The following is an 18,840-nucleotide window of genomic DNA, read 5'->3' on the forward strand; positions in this document are numbered from 1 at the left end:
GAACAATGTAGTAATGAATAAAATATCGCAAAATTCGTTTTCACTTCTTCTTCTCTCAATGGGTCCTAGAGGTACAAGTACCATACTTGGTACTGGGAAAAATATTGATTAACTCAATATTTTTCCCAACTTCGTAAGTGGGATTCTTCCCTGGGACAAATCTCGCGAAACGGCTCGTGGAGACAAAGCCCTAGATAAAAATTGGCCGAAGCGATTTCCTTTAAAATTGGTACACGCTTAGCTATTGTAATGAGGAGTTGATTAAAATTATTCCCATTCAAATCCGCTGCCTCGGATGCCCGCAAGAGGGAAAAGTTATTTCTCCATATAGTATTACATTGGAGATACGCGGTTGTTTACGCGCATCGCGCCGAACAGGTTCAATCCTGTTGCGTGACGTCACTGCCTTATAGACGAAATTTAAGGTTTTAGGAGGTATTTTTCGACGAATGTTTGTGGAAATTGGTAAGCGGGGGTATTTTTCTCGGGGATCTCGAATTTTTGGTCGGATTTTCAAAATCTCAAAATCCAAGATGGCGGCCGTGGCCTAAAATGCTAAGTCGGCTCCTGTTGTATCGATTTTCGGGAAACTCGGTAACCAGGGGTACTTTTCGACGGGGAACTCGAATTTTTGGTCAGATTTTCAAAATTTCCAAATCCAAGATGGCGGCCGTGGCCTAAAATGCTAAGTCGGCTCCTGTTCTATCGATTTTCGTGAAACTCGGTATCCACGGGTATTTTTCGACGGGGAACTCAAATTTTTGGTTAGATTTTCAAAATTTCAAAATCCAAGATGGCGGCCGTGGCCTAAAATGCTAAGTCGGCTCCTGTTGTATCGATTTTCGGGAAACTCGGTAACCAGGGGTACTTTTCGACGGGGAACTCGAATTTTTGGTCAGATTTTCAAAATTTCCAAATCCAAGATGGCGGCCGTGGCCTAAAATGCTAAGTCGGCTCCTGTTATATCGATTTTCGTGAAACTCGGTATCCAGGGGTATTTTTCGACGAGAAACTCGGAGCCCCCGCGTTTCTCGCAATTTTCAAATGGGAAGGGTATGTTTTGACTTCGGATTCGGAATCTACGGTAAAAAATAAGAAAACTTTGTTCTTTTTCCCTAAACCCCCATTTTTTGGAGTTATGGGGCATTTTTGGGGCAATTCTCAATTCGACGCTGTAAGCGGCCAAATCATTCAAATTTCAAAATCTAAAAATCTCCTGAGAGGAGAGGTCAATACCTTTTTATTGATGTGCCACATGACCCCTGTTGCTCCAAAATTTTGGGGGCCACGACCCCCCAAAAATTTGGGGGCTTTGGAGGGCCATGAGTCGAAAATTTCGAAAGGCAAGGGTATGTTTTGACTTCAGATTTGGATTCTACGCGAAAAGTTACGTAAAATTGATATGGCGCATGGCCTGTTTGCTCCAAATTACTGAAGAACCCCATTTTCCCATAAAAAGCCGTGTATTTTTGGACAAAATAAGGGGTAAAAAAATTTGAGCGAACAGGCCATGCGCCATATCAATTCTACGTAACTTTTCGCGTAGAATCCAAATCTGAAGTCAAAACATACCCTTGCCTTTCGAAATTTTCGACTCATGGCCCTCCAAAGCCCCCAAATTTTTGGGGGGTCGTGACCCCCAAAATTTTGGAGCAACAGGGGTCATGTGGCACATCAATAAAAAGGTATTGACCTCTCCTCTCAGGAGATTTTTAGATTTTGAAATTTGGATGATTTGGCCGCTTACAACGTCGAATTGAAAATTGCCCAAAAAGTGCCCCATAACTCCAATAAATGGGGGTTTAGGGAAAAAGTGCAAAGAACAAAGTTTTCTTATTTTTTACCGTAGATTCCGAATCCAAAGTCAAAACATACCCTTCCCATTTGAAAATTGCGAGAAACGCGGGGGCTCCCCCCCCAAAACTCCCCCAAGGGGCCATTTTGGGGGGCTGAAAATATTTTCATTCGATTCTTTGGGGTCAATTCAACCGATGAAAGGTTTGGTCCCGAAGCTCAATCTCCGCCGTTTTCGAGAAAAAGATAATGGCCGGGTGGTCTGGATCACCCTGCATATAAGCTCCAAGACCTAACATTGCGTATCTGGTAACGCTTAGTTCCAGCGTTCTACCGAGCCGATTTTCATGATTTTTGCGGCAATCGATGGGCAATTGTCTCTAGATTAGCTCGTTTTATTCAGTTTTTCAAAATATGACCCAGGTTTTTTTAAATTACGTGGCAAAGTTGCAAATTCTTCCATTTAAACAATGTAAATTTATACTTTTTGTCACAGTTCGTTTGGGCGTTCTACCGGGCCGATTTCCATGATTTTTGCGTAAATCGACAGGTGATAGGCCCTAGATGAGCCCGCTCTAATCAGATGTTGGAAATAGGACCCAGGTTTATGAAAATCACGTTATAACAGTGAGTGAATTTACAGAATGCTCCGGGACTGCTACCGCTATGCGCGGGAGGATGCGCAGTGGTCGAGGAGGTTGCGCAGTGGATGTGTAGCTTGCGCATCAGCTCTGCTTATCAACACAAGATTCGCACAATTATACATCAAGCTAGCGGTGGCCGAGTCGTCAAAGACGTCGGAAGCATCCTCATCGATCAAGGTGTGGAATCGATCCCCAACTACTGAATTATTTAATTATTTCCCGATTAATATTATTCGTTGTTTTAGGTACTGCAATATTTTATCAAGCAGTCCTTCCAAAACGCGTCCTTTTGACTTCAAAAAGAATTTTTTTTTCTTTATTCAACAAAACCAAAAATTATTTCATTCGAAAAGTAAAGTATACCTCATATCGTAATTTTTGAGGGGAAAAATAAAACTGTTTGAGGGTAAAAATAGGGCCGCGAAGCGGCCCATTGATGGCGCGGAGCACCTTCAGGGGATTGGGCCGCGTAGCGGCCAGGGGGCGTAGCCCCCTAGTTTATTTATACAGGGTGTCCCAAAAGTCCCTTCCACCCCCTCTAAAATTTTACCTAATTGATATTTTGAAACGAAATTTTGGGGATGTTCATCGGTCAATGTTAGCTACTTTTGGGGCCCCCCAAAATTTTCGCCCCCCCCCCCCCGTGGGGAGGGGCTGCGGACCCCAACTATTTTTTTTTCAAATAGCAACCCCTATCTTGTGCTACCTCATTCGAAAGCGCATAAAAAACTAAGAATTTTGGCGCAAACCGCAGGTCAATATCTTAATTTTTGACTGAGTTATGATAGGTCAAAGGTCAAATTTGACCTATTTTCAAAAAATCATAACTCCGGTTCAAATTATCGCAATGAAAAAAATAAAACGGGAAAATTTACCAAATTGTAAGCACGTATAAGTAAAAATCACAGAAATTACTTCAAACTAATTTTAAGGGGGGTTTCGGACCCCCAAATACGTCAATTCAAAGGTCATTCAATTTTCCCGTGAAATAAGTCAATTTCCCCCATATTTGCCTCCACATCAGTCCAGTAAGGTCAAAATCAGTTCAACATTACGTTGGTAAGTCCCCAAATTTCGGGAAAAGTTTAAAAAAACGAAATTTAAAGCGATTAAATTTGACCGTTTAAATTTTTTTATTTTAACTTTTCCCGAAATTTGGGGACTTATCAACGTAATTTTGAACTGATTTTGACCTTACTGGACTGATGTGGAGGCAAATATGGGGAAAATTGACTTATTTCACGGGAAATTTGAATGACCTTTGAATTGACGTATTTGGGGGTCCGAAACCCCCCTTAAAATTAGTTTGAAGTAATTTCTGTGATTTTTACTTATACGTGCTTACAATTTGGTAAATTTTCCCGTTTTATTTTTTTCATTACGATAATTTTAACCGGAGTTATGATTTTTTGAAAATAGGTCAAATTTGATCTTTGACCTATCATAACTCGGTCAAAAATTAAGATATTGACCTGCGGTTTGCGCCAAAATTCTTAGTTTTTTATGCGCTTTCGAATGAGGTAGCACAAGATAGGGGTTGCTATTTGAAAAAAAATAGTTGGGGTCCGCAGCCCCTCCCCACGGGGGGGGGGGGGCGAAAATTTTGGGGGGCCCCAAAAGTAGCTAACATTGACCGATGAACATCCCCAAAATTTCGTTTCAAAATATCAATTAGGTAAAATTTTAGAGGGGGTGGAAGGGACTTTTGGGACACCCTGTATTAGCGGAGGCTAAGCGTTCTGAATGCATCGTGGCTTAACCCTCAAAGCGTTTCGCACCTCAGGCATCATGTATTTCTATAATCTATACTAATATAGGGCAATGAGTGCGAGAGAGATAGAACGAGTTCCGCGTCTCGCGCTGGAGGACAGCTCATTAATTTTACGTGTGTTTTTCTGGTACCTACGAGCAACGGGTGCGAGGAGAATGGAAGGAGTTCAGCGTCCAACGGGTGCGAGGAAGATGGGAGGAGTTCGGCGTCGCGCTGTTGGAAACGCCGTGATTTTTGCGAGCTCCAACTCGTTCATACGTTGCCCTGCTACCCTCTCAGGGTCGTGAAAATCTGGATAATCTGTGTATTGATCTCCTGCGAAAGAGTGAGAAATGCTCCGCGGATCTTTATATTTTTTTTTATTTTTATGTTCTGTTTTTGGTTTTTTTTTGGAGGGGGGGGGGGGGCAAAAGTTTAAATGCTAAAGTCCGAAAGTGAAAAAGTTGCTGTCTTTTAGTCTTCACTTCGTCTGGGGTTATACTTTTCGTCGCTTCTATCTTCTGTTTTGAAATGATTTAGGCAAATTCTCGTTGGGAGAAGCTGTTGCTTGGCTTCAAAAATAAAATAAATAAACCGAAACGGAACATAGGTGACGGTGTGCAACGTCGCAATCGGAGAAAAATCGGGGTTTTCGCGCGCATTTCATCAATATTTGACTCCGACTGCGGATGGCATTCTTGATAAGACTATCTCACCACGGAGGATGCCCAAATTGCCGCAAGCTAGATTGAAGGCGTTCTGTACTGTGATGATGGCTCGGTCACACTGCGCTTGCAGCCGCGGCGTTGACAGCGGCGCAAAACTAGAACATCGCTTCGACATTCTCCACCTGCTTTCTGTTTCTATCATAATTTAACGAAACGTATGAGTCGTACTTGCAAAATTTCAGATCATCGCTAATGCTTTTTTTTTAATTTACACAAATTAAATCTTATAAGGAAACCGATGGTTAAATCCCGTAGTTTTCGCGACATTGGGATTGCATTCTCGCAATTTGTCACTTTTAACGTGCAGAAATGAAGCGGGTAATTAATCGAACTCCGGAGCAGGTATGTGGTATCACGCGAGATAGAAGGAAAATCATACTTTTTCGCCCATTCCAAGTAACAGATGTTTATGAGTTTTATGAGCAGATATGTAGTCTTAATTGAGTCGAAAATTCGCGTGTATGCCACGATATTGATGTGAATAACGCGCAATTATGGGTGGATTTCAGCTAGTGGGAGAAAATGGTCCTGAAAAAAAGTTGACAGGTGATTTGGCCATATCAAGCTAAAGACTACTTTTCTGTTATCTTAGAGCTCCATTATTGTGGCCCAATTTTACACGGCAAAATTTATCTTGCGAATTTTTTTGGTCTTACCCCCTGAAACTGATCAATATGATCAAAAAACACTCTCTGCCAAGTTTCAGTCAAATCGGATAATACTAACCCGTGCCGACAGAGCCATCTTTTTTACATGGGATTTTACATTGAAAAAACTTTTTTTCACAAAAATTCATTTACCGGAAAATGTGTAGTTTCTAAAAAAAATCTGAGGTCATATTCGGCTTTAGCAGGAAAAATTGAGAGGGAAAACTTATATTGGACACCTCCAAAAAAAATGTTTACCCCTCGTTATAGCGGTGAAACAACTGAAACATCTGAAAACGCCAAAAAAGGGTAAAATGCCGATGATAAATCACCCATCATTAATATGAACTTCGAAGGATTCAGACTTTCAGTCAATTTTACCGTTTTCTATTCCACTCAAGAGGTTGCCGTATTGTGCGACAAATGTATTTTACATGGATTTGAATCGGGGAAAGTGCTGAAAAAGCAACTTATCTGGCAACAGTGGAGTCCGAGAGGGATGAGAAGCTGCCTTCCTGGGAAAACCCATAATATAGCTGGAAATGTCATTAAAAAAAATTGGTTCCGTTTGAAACATCAAATTTATACTAGGGGAAAGCAATTTTAAAATAATAATTGTGAATGAACAGTTGGACACAGATGCTACAAAAAAGGAAAAAATGAAAGGGAAAGGAAAGAAAATGAGGATATAATTACTTATGCACTCAGAGAGAATAAAACAGAAACATCAGAGAAATTCATATGCAATGAAACTATTAAAAAACACAAGTCAGCTCATAGCTTTTCAGAACTTGAATTACACTATCGTTGAGCAGTTTTTAGATACCTACGCCACCGATAATCTTCTCAGGAGGAAAGATAAACTTTTGCTACTTCAGCAAGTCAAATCGCGGAGGGACATCCACCGTTGTCTCTTTCCTCCATCCGATGGGACTATCATCCCAGTCAAATGCGTTTTTGAAGAAATGATCGATCCCCATCATTGCCTCATCTCCATATATTTATTAATGTGCACGTGACGGTACGCTTTGGTAACAAGGTTCTGTGATAAAATCATTTTTGTCTTGAGAGCCTCCAAAATGTATACATCATGTGGATTGTATTTTACAAAAAGGAACCACTAGCATTGCAATGGTGCTAAGATTGTGCAACTTCATCCTTTGCAATAAAATTGCGGAAATTGTGAAAAACTATGAAATTTAGATGGCAATTTTTGTCTTAAATTTACAGTTTTTAGCGAGTAAAATAGAAACTATTAAGGGATAATCGGGTTTTTCCTCCAAGACAAAAGAAGTTGCACAATCTTAGCAACATTGCAATGCTAGTGGTTCCTTTTTGCAAAATGCAATCCATGTGATCTAATGTCCAACTAATCAGAAAAATGGCTCGCTAAGCGAGCCGAATTTCACTCGCGCGAGCGACCGGGGGTCCATGGGGCGCAGCCCCTTGGCTAGGCATGACGGACACGCGAAGCGCGTCCAGAACGGCTAGTAATTACATAGGTCTGCATCCGAAAACAAAGCTCAACATATGGTAGGTGTTTTAGATGTATTTTTTAACGCTGAGTCCGAACATGCTATCCATTCTCCTCTATTCCATCAGGATTTTCCGGAAAATCGACTTTCTTGTAAAAAAGAAGGTTTTCCAGGGAGAACTCAGTTTTTATGAAGTAAACCTCAACGTAAGACGAAGTTTTCGTCTGTGATTTTTAAAGCTGAGTCTGAAAATTGTGATAAACTTGTTAGATTTCATCAGGATGTTCCGGAAAATCGATTTTCTCGCAAAAACAGGGGTTTCTGGGGAAAACTCGATTTTAAGGAAATAAACGATCGCTTTATCATCGTCATTTTACCCTTTTTTAGCGTTTTCAGATGTTTCAACACTATAACAAGGGGTAAAAAATTTTTTTGGAGGTGTCCAATACAACTTTTCCCACTCAATTTTTCCTGCTAAAGCCGAATATGACCTCAGATTTTTCCTAGAAATTACACATTTTCCGGGAAATGAATTTTTGTGAAAAAAAGTTTTTTCGATGTAAAATCCCATATAAAAAAGATGGCTCTGTCGGCACGGGTTAGTATTATCCGATTTGATTGAAACTTGGCAGAGAATGTTTTTTGATCATATTGATCAGTTTCAGGGGTTAAGACCAAGAAAATTTCGAAATTAGAAAATTTGGGCAACCCTTGAGCTCCATACTATAGGATTTAACTACGAGCATCGCAATATCTTTACGATTTTTTTTTTTTTTTTTACAAAGCCTGACATGTCACTTTGGTTTGGCCATTTTGGTGTTATTAATTTTTCCTGCCAGTTTACGATAACAAAATCAAACGAATCATTGACGTTAGGTCGAGAGGCCACCTGTAAATATAAGGAAAAAATATTTGCTCACATATTCCTTGCATATTCCACCTCAAGTTTTGATGGAAAACAACGTCACCAAACTGCCATTGAATAAGTGAGACACTCCAAAAACCATGGAAAAAACTGAAATCATGCTGAAATTGGAAGAAATATTTGAACTTATCAAGTACACATCTGTTCGTTATCCACTTCTGCACTCAGTCATGTCTTAATCCGCACACAAGCGCTATCTCTTGAGTGGCCACAAACTACAACACATAGCGTCACCAAACTGACATAATATTGAGTTACAAGCTTCAAGTCTCAAATTAAATTGAATAATATAGTTTTCTGGTGTTTCAATGCATAATTTATCAAACAATATACATTCAAGACTCAAAAAAAAATTAGACAAAGCTCGCAAAAGGTCCTAGTTTATTTATGTAACGATTTGATACACTGACTACCTTCGAGTTACACGTCACCAAACTGACATTTCCACTGTTTAGCACGTTGAAAAAAAGGTTTAGAGTTATTCGAATCTCCTGAGAAATTTAGTCATGGTTGGTGTGACCTGCTTCAACGCAAAAAACCAAACATCGAGAGAAAATATTATAATTGAAAGTTTTGAGCACCCAGTTACGAGTCTTTCCCATATTTTATCCCATTAGCTGAGATCCACCCTTATAATGATCTTATGAATGCGCTAGGAACATGACGTATTTACGGTGATATCGTGTTGATTATCGTGAAATTTCAAATTTTTATTTACAAAATCCCTGGACCGCCATGTAGACAAAAACCTTATGTTGGAGTTTTGTGCCAACGTACGTTAAAAATTCAGCATAAAGCTGAAAATCTCAAAACATTGATCGCAAATATCTCGGCGAAAAATATCGTACACCTCCACTTGTGTCGTTTTTTATCCTCTTTATGAAATCGCCATTAGAAATGGGGCACGCACTTTATTGGCATTTTTGAACCACCTTTCCCATATAACACTGCTATGCAACCCAACCACACCCCCTTGTTAATTACGTACGTAATGCTCAATAGACTCTCCTCCACCCCCCCCCCCCCTCAAATTTCCCATAAATGGTTGGAAGACGAGAACATATAGCTGGACAAAATTCATAGTTTTTTTTTTAAAAAAAAATTATGTGTCATGAAACCTTTACTGATAAAGTTTAATAAAGGAGGATGATATAAACGTCTCAGTAGTATGCTTCACAGACCAGTGAACGGCAGTAATCAACTGGCAAGTATCAGCGCGCGTGAACTTTACCAATATTTATAGATTTTTAACAAACAATGACCTTTAAATAATGATTTAATACTTTGCAAATACCTATTAAAAGAAAAATTCTATAATTTATAACACTAATCTCTAAGTTTATATCAAAGCAGTGCGACTTGCCAATTTTGAAAAAGTAAATAAAAATCCAGTGACAAAATTTTGTAACTGATCACTAATCAGAGTGATTACTGATCGCAAGGGGATTCCTATGTGTAGCCCGGGTTTCCTGCAAAAGATTTTATATTATATAATGATATTTTATATTGTAGAGTATGATACGTTTTTGGTGAAGAGTGCTTTTCTTTGAGTAGCGGAGGAAAACGTTTGGGAGAGGGAGGAGTGGGGTGAAAAAAGGAATTGGAGCGCAGCTGTTGCCAAATGGTTAAAAAATTAAATAATTATATTATTCTTTTGACCTGGCAACATCGCATTTAACGGCTTTGTCTGATGGTGCAGAAAATTGAATATTTAAGTTATTGGTTTGATTTGATAACATTGATTATCGTGATTATTGCTCTCATTTGACGATAATCAATGGCAACACTTGACTAAACAGCCACCACCTTGAAACTTCACTTTGAATGTGTGTCTCCCCCTCCCCCTCCGTTAGAGGGGTGTTATCGGGTGACCTACGCTAAGTCAAACCATTTACAACGTAGCTGAATGACCTAACCCTGATGCGGTGGTGTCGAGTAACCTATCGATCGATCTTTGATTTATCAAAGCATTTTACGGCGTTGCCTGTTGCTGTAAAAACATTAAATATTTAAATATTGGTTCGATCTGGCAACAGCAACAAATCGATACATCAGTCTTGGTCTTACATCATTGTCTGATGGTGCTAAATAATAATAAAAATAATTAAATTAAGGAGTTCTTTGGAGCAAGGGCGTATGCCCGAAAAAGTAGTTTCGAGGGAATTTGAAAGTTCAAACGTGTGTAAATCTGGTGCTAGATCTGGTGGCATTTTATTATGAAACTTGGTTTGTTTGGGGGAACAAGTCTTCGAGAGTATACTTGCAAAAACGAAACATTGTGACTACATTTCCCTAAGATTCCCACAGGAAAACAGGAATTATCACTTCTGTTGTTAACTTTATCGGCCATACTGTATCAAATTTTGAAATTTTTGTAAAACTTTTTCTTGCCGATTTTCCTAAAAACTGTTGTTGATACTTCACTACAGCTGTTTCGAGTTAACGCTCATCGTTAGGTGATTTTAAAAAAATGTATAAAAACTAAAATTACGATGCGTTTTCGCGATCACAAGTGGCTCGGTATCCGCGTCCGCGTTCGTGACGTGACTGATAACCCTGGCATTCGTTGTTATGTCTTTCTTCCTCACTCCAAGTTATCATGTAGTAGTTCATCAAGGTAGGAGGGGTAATTATTGTTGTTATGGTGCTTTCTGTCTGAGAATTAAGGATGGCTTTGGTTTTGAATCTATCTATTTCGAGTTGTTCACAAACGTTCATTTTTTTGCCCTTTTTGCATCTTCTCATCACCTTTATTTCACATTTTTCAAGAGGGTTTTTTGAATCAATTAAATGGTCAGACAGAGATGAGTGCCTGTATTTCCTGTTCTTGACATGGTTTAGATGTTCTTTGGTCCTTGTTTTAATACTTCTGCCCGTTTGTCCTATATATAGAGAGTCACATTCACATGTTATTCTGTTGATACCGCTCAGTTCTAAATCGTCTTGATTCTAATTTATTTTGCCAGTATTTATGAGAAAGCCACTTAAATTTTTGTCGTTGTTGTAGGTCACGTTGTATTCTTTTTTTACAAGTTGTGTTGTAGACTGAGATAATTTTTCGATGTATGGGATTGATATCCATTTTTTATTTCTATCAGGTACTGTGTTGTACAGTCTCTGGTCTATGCGTTTTGACTTTTTCTTCATTAGGATTTTCAGGATGTCTTCCTTCTTGTAGCCATTATTGATTGCAATTTCTTATATGGTGTTCAGTTCTTCATTGTATCTTGTTTTGACTGAGGAATGTTGATAAGTCTATTAAGGAAGCTGTGGAATCCTGCCATCTTATGTTGCCAATTATGGTATGAGTTTTCTGGTATTATCGCATCAGTGTAGCAAGGTTTGCAGTACATGCTGAATTTAAGTTTGTTATTCTTGATTTGTATACTTAAATCGAGGTAGTTCAACTTCTTGCCACCAAACTCTAGTTTAAACTTGATTTTTGGGTGTAAGTTATTGAGCTCCTTCACAAACTGTTCAGCTTCTCTCTCAGAACCTAACCATATGCCAAAGGAGTCGTCTACCAGTCTGAAATATTTGAAAATTCTGTTTCTCCATCTTTCTAAAGTGACTATTTTATGGTCTATATCATCCATAAATACTTCGGCCATCAGGGGAGAGATGGGAGCTCCCATAGGTAGCCCTTCTTTCAGTTTGAAGGTTTTTTGGTTGTATTCAAAGTAGTTGTAAGTGATGGTATACTGGAGGAGCTTACAGATTTCTGATATTTTTTTTCTAGAAAACTTTGAGCGTGTCTCTAGGATGTTTTTAGTTTGCAGCATGGCTGTGTCCCCGTCTACGTTGTTGAATAGGTTCTCTACATCCAAGGATATTAATTTTGCATTGTTAGGTAGGCGTACCTTCTTGAGTTTTTCTGTTAATTCTGCTGAATTTTTTATTGAGTATTCTGCCTTCCATTGGGCTTGTTTCTTAAACATTGAGACTAAAAATGTTTCTAATTTACATGTGACTGATCCTTTGGTTGAGACTACTGGTCTTATGGGTACGTCTCTTATGTCCATAGATTATGAGGCTTTATGTATTTTGACATAACCCTTAAGGACGGGGATTCTAGGGTGCATCTCAATCAATAATTTAGGGTGTTCGGTAAGTTCTTTACAACTATCAACTAGTTTTCTAAATTGATTATTTTGGGTTGGGACAGGATTCTTTTTGCATTCCTCAATTTCATTGTTATCTAAAAAGTCCTTCACTTTTTTATTGTATTCACTCTCTTTCAAGATTAATAAAGAGTTGCATTTATCTGCTTTGCTAACTATTAAATTATTATTTTTGATCTTTGATTTTATAGTTTTTATGACGTTTCTACCACTTAAGTTGCTTCAAATGGTTTCTTGGAGGTAGGTCTCGACTTCGTGGCTCACATTATAGATGGTTGATTTACTATTCACCTTGCTGTTGACATCTATCATAAGATCAATTAGTCTATCTTCAACTTTCCTAGGAGGGGGGCAGTACTTTATGCCTTGGTTAAGGAGTTCTAATTCTCTGTTTGTAAATATTGTGTCCGTAAGGTTGACTATTTTTGGGCTAAAGGAACTACATTTCTGCTTTTTACTCAGTAATTTTTCGAATTTATTATCTTGTTTCAATTTTTTCTTGAATGCTACGTGACTGACTTCTTCATGTGCAGAATCTAAAAAAGAGTTAAGTTCAACGCAGTGAAGTTTATGTGGGGTTTCGAGGTGTTAGTCTACTAGTTAAAAATTTGACTTTTTCTAGAAAAACGATTATGAAACAAAGAGGTAAGTGGGAAAAGAAATTATAAAGCACAATTTAAAGTCAAAGATAGGTATATTAAGAGGTTACGGAAATTCATTCTGGAGAGTCATGAATTTGGGTCCAAACGGGCACAGTTCAAAAAACGAAATTCAACGTGATTAAAGTTGACCGCGTTTAGATTTCGTTTTTTCGTTTTGCTGTCTTTTTCATTAATAATGATCAAAGATGATCCACCCGCGCGTTCACGATTGAAATTATTATTTATTGATTAATCGGAATTATTTATTTTCGTTTAGAAACTCGTTCAACTTTCGAAAATTCAGCTTTAAAAGCCAAAACCTATGACCACCGGCCCATTTCCGGAAAAAGGGCACATAACGGAAAATTTTAAAGAAATTTATCCCACAACACTGAAAGAAGTGTAAGTTTTACCAATGGTCGTTATTCATTCTAGAGTGCATGAACGTCGATATGAGTGCCCATGTCCGATGTGTGTCATCATCAGTGCCCAGAAAGTAAGAATGAAAACTTCAAATGCGTTTTTCTCACAACGCCTTTTTTCGGTATGTGCCCTTTTTCCGGAAAGCTCCTCAATTGTATGACCTTGGAACTGACATACATGGGGGTCCAAGATCCCCATAAAAATTAGTTTGAAATGAATCCAGTGATTTATACTTAAAGTGCTTACAATTTGGTAAATTGTCCCCTTTAATTTTTTTTTCCACGGTAATTTGAGCCAGAGCTATTGTTTCTTTAAAGTAAGTCAAATTTGACTTTTGACCTATCATAACTTGGTTGAAAATTAGGATATTGATCTGCGGTTTGTGCCAAAGATCTCAGTTTTCAATGTTCTTTCCAATGAGAAATGTTTCCTGTATATTTCCTGAAACAAGGAAGAGTATAGTTTCAGAGAGCGCGTTCTCCCGAAAAAGGGCGGATGCGCGCATATGTCCTTGTTCCAAAGAACTCCTCAAGTGCTGGTTTGTATCAAAAACATGTATTTAATCTATTCGACCTATCAAACCGAAGATAGGTGGTGACGTTACCTAAGTGTGGTGTCATCAAGTGACCTTACCTAAGTGTAGTAGTATGGAGTCCGGACTCCGGCAAAGATCCGAAATATTGGACCGCGCACTGCAGAGGGGGTGCCCAAATAAAAGTAGAGCACAGAGTCTGCCGGTGGTCTTTGAATATTTTTCCATGGTTCCGGAATATTGGACTTGGTGTACCTATTTTCTGTGGTCTGTTTGAGGTGCGTGTTGCCCCTCCAATTCCGGGGGGGATACGTCATCAGGAGTAAGTATCGAAAATGCGGGCCTCGAGCACCGGAGTGTGGATTTTAGGGTATGGGAATGTTGATTTTGAGGCGTGTAGAGTGAAATTAACTTTTGTTCAATTTAAATTGAGACCACTACAATCATTCTTCTGCAAGTTCGCTTGGATAATGGAAACGGGACATACATTCCACCCTGATGCATTGCGTGATACAGATTTCAAGCAGATCTCCATCGTGAGGATTTGTTTTAGACCCAACCAGGGGCCTAGACTGTCCATCCTCTTATTCATTTTAACTTGGAATCGAGTGAGAACAGCTTTCTATCAGTTGATTTGAGGAGGATGATGTTTTAACTTTTGAATGTACTAACTATGCCCAAAGTTGCTTAACCTCGGTGATCAAGTGAGGATCGAAGCGGTCGAAGTGAACTCTGCTTATCAAGCAGTTCCGAGTCTTGCGTTTAGCAGCGCGCAGGGCTGTCTTCGCTACTGTGTAACCTTACTACCTCACTACCATTTGCAAGTGTTACAAAAATTGGCAGCAGCTGGAAGGATATTTTCTTTTTTTCCTTTATGGCAGTGGCAGTAATATAGCCCATCTCTTTATCCGATCAAGTTCTCCAAGCATGAATAGAAAGCAAATGTATTATTAAGGTTGCCAATTTGTGCACTTCACGGTTGTGGCCACAGCAACCTTGCTAATACATTCACTCTCTATGAACGGAGAATTTGACTAGATGAAGAGGTGGAATCTTGGTGTAGAATAGGAGATTCCTCCGTTACAGGCTCAACTTTGAGGGCTTTTGGTTGCCTTTTGAAGAAAACCAGAGGCGCCATCATGTTTCCTGAGAAATTGAACATGAGAATAACTACTGGAATCACAAATCCCTGGAGCATGCAAGAGCTCCATTTAATAATAGAAGTAGTCTTTCTCCACCATAGACAAGGATTTGAGAGGAGAACTTACTTTTCAGGATTATCCAAAGCTTTGGCGAAGTACGTCAGTTCTTTTTTCATGAGAAAGCCTGACGCCCGTTGATCAAAACCTTCACCCATCATGGAACTATGTGCTCTGTGAGCTGTACCAAAGGCATCGTTCACATAAACATCGCCTAATTTTCTCAACGATTCTCTGAATGCTTTCACTGCTTCTGATGAAGCTTTGATCTGAAACAGATTCAATTTATTAATAGTTTCTTCAATGAATGAGCCAATTTGATGATTGTAAAAACTTGATTGAACTTATTTAAGACCGTCTTAAGGATTCCACAGTTAAGTAAATAAAAAGTAAAAATAAGAGACTAAATTGAGGAAATAGAAAAAAAATGCTATAAATAGTTGGAATAATCAATAATAAGGCAAAGACGTAACATTAACCAAAAAAAGAAACAAATAAAGTGGAGAAGGAAAATAAAAATGATAGCTAACCATCGGTAGATCCAGCAAATTGGCAACACTGTTTTTCCTCCATTTAAACCAGTGGAAATGTATCAATTCTTGAAAGGGCCAGGTGCTCTGACAAGAATCGATTATTTAGCATAGGTTTGAATAGAGAAAATCCGGTGTTGCCAAATTACTAGATCCGCCTCTGTAATTAACAATAAAAAGAAAAGAAATTGTAAAGAGAGCTTCACAATATAAAATATGCTCCGAATCACTGAGTGAGTGAAAAAAATAGAAACGAAAGAGGGAAAAAACCCTTCCGAAACCCTGAAGGAAAAGGAAAGGGTCAAAGTGCTCAACGCAGTCTTCCCCTAACAGGCTCACTGGTGGGGTTTGGCGAATTAAGAAGGTCCTTGAACTATGTCCCCGTTTTAACGTGAAGAAATAAAAAGAAATAATAGAAATCGTTCAAATATTTTAAGACTTAAATAGATAATAGGTTAGGACAAAAAAAGAGAGGAAAAAAACAGGTATAATGAGAGCACAAGGTAGCACAAAAAGACGTAGAGGATCTTCATGCTGCAAAGTCAGAGAAGAAAGGCCTGTTTACACGGTTAGTGTAATAGTCCAGTAAACGAAGCATTTTGATGGCCAAAAATTAGCATACAAGCACAAAATCGTGGATATTATGAAAATTCTCGATTTTCGAACAATTAAATAGTCACTGTTGCCAGGACGGTGCCAAAAGCTCGTTGACGTATTTGACACTGTATAGAAATCTGAATTGGGCCTGCAATAACGCAATGATGCGACAACCCGTCAATATTAAACGTGTAACTGCAGTTTGTAGTTACTTTGAAGGTATCTTGAAGGTTACTTGTTCATCAATGTATCGGTGACCTCCAAAGTCAGCCAAATTAAGGTTTACAGTCCAGTAAACGAAGGCATATAAGGCCCATTTCCGGCCAAAAATTAACGTGCGGCTGGATTTAGGCCCAATCGATTCTATATATGAAAAGGTGTTTTTAGCCAAGAGTCCCTTGCTTGGGGGATTCCGCACGGTGGTCGGATGAAGTTAAAAATTGGACAAATTTTCAAAAATTCATTACGGAGCAAGAAATAAACTTGAAGAGCTCAATGTTTTTTGAAACTGTAGGTAATTGGGTCTATTTTTTGAATAAACTCACTTGAGGTTATTTGGCAACACTGGCTGCAACGAATTGGGCAAATTTTACTCCTCACCTGTTCCATGTGTTTTTGTGTTTTGTTCATGTTTTTACTTTTGAAAACAAGTTTACTACAGTGATTTTTTAGCACTTCATTGATTTTTTAATTTGAACTTTTGAACTTACTCAGTTTTGTGCTTATATACTGGCAAACTCTAAACCTAACCTCAAAATCTGGAATTGTGCACATTTTAAGCGACTCATTACATTCCTTAAACTCATTCAGTTATGTCTACTCGATCGGCGTGCAGCTCCTCTTTTGGTCCTGATGACTTTATAGTATCATGCTTTTGCTGTACAAAGCTTTTTCATGCAAACAAAGAGTGCTCAAGTCTTGGTGCCACAGAGATTCGTGGCTTACAACTAAAATCACGCCAGAATTTGGTCTTCAGATGTACTGACTGTAATTCAGATTCAAATGGATATCCAGGATTGGCTTTTCAAGAATTTTTGGACGATACCTGTCAACAACAACTTGGGTGTTTTAAGCAAGAAGGTAGAAGATGCTCTTTGTGAGTTTGGCTCTCTTCGTGAATCCATAGTCAACCTAACTCTTGCCCTTTCTCGAATTGACAAGATATAAGAGGAACTCAAAGCTGTCAAACAGGACATTCCTACACTACAATCTAGCTCTTAACTCCAAGGTAACTCTAGTGCTATGCCTCACTTAGATGAAGAAGTAATGTCTACCATTATTGAAAGAGAAATAGCAGTGGTTAAGGCAGATATCAAGGAGGAAATTAAACAATCCAAAGCTCATACCAGCTTTCCTCTAGCTAAGAATGAGGATTCTATTATTAATGAGGTTTTAGAAAGACAGCGTAGATCTACCAACATCATTGTCTTTAATTTAAGTGATGATTCTAACCTGGAGACTGATCTCTTATTTGTGAAAGACTTACTAGCCCCTAGTGAACTCGACCTTTCTAAAATAAGGGTATCTAGAATAGGTATTAAGGAACAAAAACAAGGATAAAATTAGGCCTCTTAAAGTAGAACTGTTTTACCGGGTCTAGTCTCTTGGTCTTTCTCTAACATGAAAATATTTCTTGATAGAGGGCTTAAGATAAGTCATGATAGCACTCCTCTGCAGCGCAAGCGTTACTTAAAAGCTAGGGCTGAACTCACTCACCGTATTAGTAGAGGTGAAACTGATCTAGTTATAAAATATACCAATGGTCTTCCTCAGGTAATAAAAAAGAGGAGGGTTAGTAGTCATAACTCAAAAAACGGCAATCCGCTCAATTAACTATTTACTATCAAAATGTTCGAAGCATTAGAGGAGTAAAGAAACTACAAGCTTTATTGATCATTTTAATTGTTCCGTCTTGAAATATGATGTTATTGTTCTTACTGAAACTTGGTTGGACTCCTCTATTGAGGATTCTGAATTACGACTATCTGATTACATCATTTATCGTTGTGATAGAAATACCGGGTGTCCGTAAAGTAACTGAAAAGTGGGTATACTTTTTGAACAAAAAAAGATAGAAGGTCGCGGTTTGTGGCATTCTTCATCATGCAAGAAGGGAAATTTTTTGATGGGAGGGTTTTTTTTGGTGGACTCCCCTGGCGGGCCCCAGGAGGGCATTTTTAAAAATTCAAATAGCAACCCCCATTTCTTTAGACATGGTTAAAAAGAACTTAAAGAGACAAAAAAAAAAAAAAATGGCGCAAAAAAAATTAAAATAGGTTCACTCGGTCAAAAATTACAGCCGGTCAAAATTTTAAATTGACCACTTTTCAGAAAATCGCCATTGAGCTCCAAATTACCGAAAAAACAAAAAAAACCAGGAATGAAAAGTTTGAAAAGTGCCTTTTAGGAAAAGGAAAAACAACTGACGTTGTCACAAGTTTGGATGGCACTGTTTCAAAATAAAATTTCGGAAAATTCAAAGTGGCGGCAAAGAGGAAGCGCAAAAAATGAAAATTTCAGAAACTGTTATCTTTTAAATACACTTTAGTTTAAGAAAATTAAAGGTATCAACTTTAATTCCTTTATTCGGCCAAGTAAGAGCAATAATTTGCTGACTTTAAAGTTGGTGTGACTGATCAAAGGAACTTATCATACTGATTTCAGCTTCGTAAATGGTGTCACCGATCAGATAGTGCATCAGGTGTTACCTAAAAGATCGGTGCCTCAAATCGTGAGGTTGAAACTGTCAATAAGATAATCGCAACTCAGATAATAATCAAGAGTAGAACGGCGTTTTCGGAATTGAAAGCGTAGCAGATAACCTCCTTGCCAAC

At 38.4% G+C, this 18,840-nt stretch overlaps 1 protein-coding gene across 1 annotated transcript in view; it reads right to left on the bottom strand.

Moving 5' to 3' along the window:
• Positions 1 to 18,840, bottom strand: part of Pgk (phosphoglycerate kinase) — an 84,924-nt gene that overhangs the window by 13,207 nt on the left and 52,877 nt on the right. Inside the window, exon 4 of the mRNA XM_072296499.1 lies at positions 14,949 to 15,148. Coding sequence (XP_072152600.1) covers positions 14,949 to 15,148 — 200 coding nt within the window. The remainder of the gene's footprint in view (positions 1 to 14,948; positions 15,149 to 18,840) is intronic.

This window comes from Bemisia tabaci, chromosome 2 (genome assembly GCF_918797505.1).
Source record: "Bemisia tabaci chromosome 2, PGI_BMITA_v3".
Classification (NCBI taxonomy): domain Eukaryota; kingdom Metazoa; phylum Arthropoda; class Insecta; order Hemiptera; family Aleyrodidae; genus Bemisia; species Bemisia tabaci.